Consider the following 4987-nt stretch of genomic DNA (forward strand, 5'->3'; position numbering starts at 1 on the left):
GGGAGGAGGGAGCGGGAGCGACCCCCGCGGTCCCCCCTCAGCTCTGCCCGGCCCGCTGTGAGGGGGGAGCCGTCCGGCAGAGCCCTCCTGGGGGAGCCAGCCCCCTCCGTCGCTCTCTGCTTGGCCTTGGGTGCAGGACGGTGCCGGGTGCCCCCGGTCCCGGCCCCCGGGGGATGAATGTGATATTAACGGGATAGACCGTGAGGGGAGCAGCTCCAGCTGCTCAGGAGGAGCTGTAGCGGCGGGTCCCCAGGGCAGTGCTACCCCCGCCGCCCTCACCCCGACTGCCCTAGACTTGAGGAGCGAAGTTCCTTGGAGATAGCTCGTAATAAAAACTAACGAGGTTAGCTCCGGGCAGAGGAAAGGAGGATGCATCCTGCAGGAATTACTCCTCCACCTGCCTCAGGGAGGTGTGCGCTGCGTCATTGGCGGGGGGAAGGCTGCGCAGGGGCTCTGGAGGCAGCAGACACCGCCTGTCTGGGGCTGCTGAAGGGGAATTGGGGCCACACGAGCACGGCACGGATTCCCCGGGAAAGGCCTTAGGCCCGGTCTGCTCATGGGTACAGCAGACAGAAGCCCCAAACTGGGCTTGGCCATTGAGGGTGTATATTTTAGCTCTTGTGTTCCTGCCAGCAAATCCAGAGACAGCAGAAGAGCTTATTCTGGAAGTCCAGAGCCAGATACCATAAATGCTGTAAATTACATGGGGCTTGTTAAAACAGTGGGCTTAGAGCCTTTCTCAGTATTTGCTATTAAGACCAGATTTTGCTGATGTAAAGTCCCAGATAACACCAACATCTGACTGGGAAATGCATATATACAAAAACAAGGAAACTAAAGCCTTAAACACAAATCCCATCAGACAGGCATATTGTGAGGTAATTTAGCATCCTCTTAGGTGCTGACCTTTCCCTAAATCAAGTTATTAACACATACATTACTGTGAATAAATTTGTTTATTTTGCCTGTCTTGCTGGTTATGTGTATTTGTAGGCTTTGCGTGATCTTCTACCTTAGCAAACTTTTCAAGTTGACTGTAGGAATGTTTTTCTTGCTAAAAGTGGATCAGGAGTAGATGGGGAGCATGTTCTGAAGTATTTTTTTCTGTGAAACATCTGTGTTGTCTTCCCAAAACCCAAGAGCTGTGTTAATCTGAGTGTAACTTTTCTTTGTCCTTCATTTTCACTATGTGGATTTTGGTGGCTATTACAATGACAGGCTTCATACCTTGCTAAAGCCACTTTTGTTGTGTTTGTGTTTAAAGTTTTCAGAATGACTTCCTTGGCTGACATGCCCCCGAATTATGAAATGATGTTTGCTCATCGATTCACATCAGATGATGAAGAATACCAGGAATATCTAAAACGCCCTGCAGATCCCCCTCCTATAGTTGAAGAATGGAGAAACAGATCTGGTGGCAACCAGAGAAACAGAGATCGGTACTGATTTTTCTTTTTAATCGTGGTCATTTCACAAATACAGTTAAATGATCATTTATTTCAGAAGAAATATAGGAGTCTGTTCTGTTCATAGAAGTTATTTCCTTGTTACCTCATAGATAACTATGTTTAAGAGAAATATAGTCTTCTCTGAAAAGTAATGAGGTTTTACATTTTCTGTGTATTGAGTGGCAAAGTTTTTGCATTGTGTATAAAAGTACTAAATTACTTGCTTTTTAGTAAAGAATGAGCTGGATCCACTGAACCCATTGCCCTGGGGTTTGTTCCTGCTCAGCCAGGACTATTTTTCCAGAGGGGAAAGATGAGATTTTTGCAAAACTAAGCACCCTGTCTTATGTTGGATGATAACTGGCAGGAAGGTGTGCAAAAGAACAAGCTAATAGTGTGATTATCTGCTCTAGCTGTCCAGAAAACATTTCATTTGTAAGCTAAATATTTGCCGTACTTTTTAAGATTAGGCTGTATTTCTTTTATTCAGTAGAAGTGACTGTAAAATCAATCATCCAATCTGTGTGGCAAGTACAGTGTTACCTGCCAGAGCAAATGACTTTGAATTATTTCTTTAAGATACAATTGCAGCTTTTTACTGAATTTTGGACAGATTTTTGAGTGACTGAAAAACAACAATTACAGCATATAGTACATTTGGGAATACTAACATCAGCCTTTAATATAAAGTAGTTAAACTCAGTCCAGCCAGGAATTGGGAAGACTCCTTAGCTAAATATCTAAATAGGATTTCTGCCTTATCTGAAGAAAAGGAGGACAACATTCTAACTTCTTCTCACTTGAGAAGCTGGTCATTAAGTTAAACACAGGATCACAGATTAAAAAAAGGTGACTGTTTAAGATACTCTTAAAAACTCTGTGGCTCTTTGAACTGATGAACTCTTACACCTACACTATGGTCACAAAGTGAACTTTATGCAAATGTCGTTTGTCTACACCACACCATTTCCAAACAAAATGACTATGAGGCAGCTCAAGCGTTGATGGGAATTGAGATAGAGCTGAAAAGACAAAATTTACATTGAACAATGGCTAAATACCACTGATAAGGTACTGTGTCTTGAGTGTGGGAATCTGCAGGAGACTGTGGTAGCAGTATTTTAGTATGTGTTTTAGGGAATATACAAATTCCAGGACTCATTGCTGTTAGGTGGCTGTAACTGTACCTAAGCCTGCTTTGCCAAAGCTTTCAACCACGAAGCCACTGGATGGGACCTGGCTTCAATGCACTACGGATGTGCCTCGGGGTTGTTTTTTAGATTTATGGTCTGGAGTCTCTGTTCAAACTTCCAGGTTCACCTAATGCCTGGGAATAGTTTGTGTAAGGAAACAGACTGTCCTTCGTAGCTTAGCAACTAGTGTGTTGGGTGAGAAATTCATGAGTGATCTCAGATGACTGTAGATATGTTGTGATGAGTTTGTCATACAAACATACAAATACTTGAGTGTATTAAGAGTTACATGACCGTTTTCATGAAAACTGCCAAATACAACAATTCATTATCAATCATCTTTTTAGACTTGATAATTTATGTCAGACTTTGATGTATCTCCTCACTGCAGGTTTCAAGATGGCAGATATTTTAGAGGGGACAGATACAACTGGCAAAGTGACTACAGATCTAATCAGAGGCCAGAAAGAGGTTGGGGTAACAACTACCAGCAGCACAGGCAAGGACAATCCTACTCATCCCACTACGGACAATATGGCTACAACTCCTACAACCCAGGGCCTCGTTACCATCCCTACTGACATCCTCGTGGGTTGAACGTCCAGTGATGCTATGTAACAAATTCAGTTAGCTTTTAGTTCTCTTATTTTTTCCACAGTTTTGTAGATAACTGAAGAATCAGTGTAACAGTCCATTGCTGTTTTTCTGTAGCGTGAAATGAAAAAGGGAACTCCTTTTATGAACAATAAAAGCATATTATGTGGAGTGTGTTTGGAGTCTGTAGATTTTAGATTAAATTTCTGTCTCATTCTTTTGTCTGAATATGTACTAGTACGTCTTTTCTTCCATCACTGAGATTTCTCTCTGTTACATTTTAGAAACCAAAACAGGTGAGGGGAGGATAGCTGTGGTTTGTATGCAGCCTGTAGCAGTGGCGCATTGCCTTAAGATAGCTCTTTTTGAAAATAACATACCGTGTCTTTCTGTGGAGAGAATTTCAGAATTCCTTAGTTTGGCTTTTGACAGTGAGAAAAGCTCAGTTTGGTTTGAATTTCAGATGCCTTAAAACTGAGAAGAGAGATCCTGTTACTGAAATATTTTATGGGGTCGGCATAGTGTCTGTTGACTCAATGGCTTCAATGCATTTGCAGAGTTCCTTTTAAAAAGTGGTCTAAAAGTTGGATAAAAAATAAGTAATTAGATAGATATCTTCTTGTAGCAGTTCAGTGATACATAACTTTTACCTGAGAAGTAATATCAAACTTAGATTAATTAATCTGTGTCATTTTCAAATAAATTTGGTGTGTGCGTAACAAATTTTGGAATTCCCATTTCAGTAAAGCTGTAAAACTTCGACGCTACTGTAGTTTGTATGAAATACTTTGTGTATGTTATAGAAGAAAAGAACTATGGTCAGTACTGGTCTGTACTTTCTTCTGTGTGGGAAAGTAGCATAAACAGTGCAGAGTGTTACTCAGTTCTTAGAATTTAAGATTTATGGGTTTTTTTAAGTATTCACACAATAAAAGTAGAGTTCACATGTAAGGATGTTTCTGAGTATTTCTGAAACCTGCTTTTGAGACCTTCAGGATTGCAGCATTTTCTTCTCAGCCAACAGCTGAACAAGGAGCTGGACTGACGGGTAAGTGCTAGTACTGGACAGCTGTGGGCTTAAGTTAGCAGAATGGCCTACTCAAAGCAATCAGAAGGATGAGACACGCTGTAATTAATTAGAAGTCTGGAGTGTTAATCCACTATCTGCATTCTGTTCTAATAGGGTCAGAGTTCTCTGTTTACCCATTTACGTGATCAGCTAATTTGTATCAAGGGAGCAGTGCGTGTCTTTGTACTTGACATTTTCTTCAGCTGCTGTGCAGAAACAGGGCCCCATCCCTACAGATTGCTGTAAAAGTCATGGCATTATGTGATAAGGAGCACAAATTAGTGCATCTTGATTTGAAGATAAAGCACAGAAGTCAAAAGCAGAGTCCCCCAGCTCATCAGATGCTTTTAAGAGCTAAAGGGTGTGTTTACACAGAAAGAGTCACTGGATGTAGCTCTTGCATAGGCTGTCATACACAAGTGTCTTCACTGACCTGCTAAGTATTTGTTTTCTGCTTTTCTTATAATACTGTTAGCTCTGATACAGGTTTTAATATCCCACTCCCTGAAGTATTTGCCTCGAATTCAGTTAGAAATCTTTTCACAAGAGGTTTGTTTTTCCTCTAAGAAGTTCTACTGGATGAAATGCACTTCTTTGAATCCTCATTAATACAGTGGAGCCTTTACAAAGGGAGATACAAGATCATACAAAGTTCTAACCTCTGCTCTGTGGAGAGCCTGCAA

General features: G+C 41.5%; 1 protein-coding gene across 1 annotated transcript; it reads left to right on the forward strand.

The window, feature by feature from the left end:
* The first annotated feature begins 1238 nt into the window (after positions 1-1238).
* On the forward strand, positions 1239-4186 carry FAM103A1 (family with sequence similarity 103 member A1). Its single transcript, XM_008640057.2, has 2 exons — positions 1239-1439; positions 3033-4186. Exons 1-2 carry the CDS (start codon positions 1273-1275, stop codon positions 3220-3222), a joined length of 357 nt encoding a protein of 118 aa, XP_008638279.1. The 5' UTR covers positions 1239-1272; the 3' UTR covers positions 3223-4186.
* The last annotated feature ends 801 nt before the right edge of the window (positions 4187-4987 follow it).

Source organism: Corvus brachyrhynchos, unplaced genomic scaffold, assembly GCF_000691975.1.
Source record: "Corvus brachyrhynchos isolate BGI_N302 unplaced genomic scaffold, ASM69197v1 scaffold97, whole genome shotgun sequence".
Taxonomy (NCBI): Eukaryota; Metazoa; Chordata; class Aves; order Passeriformes; family Corvidae; genus Corvus; species Corvus brachyrhynchos.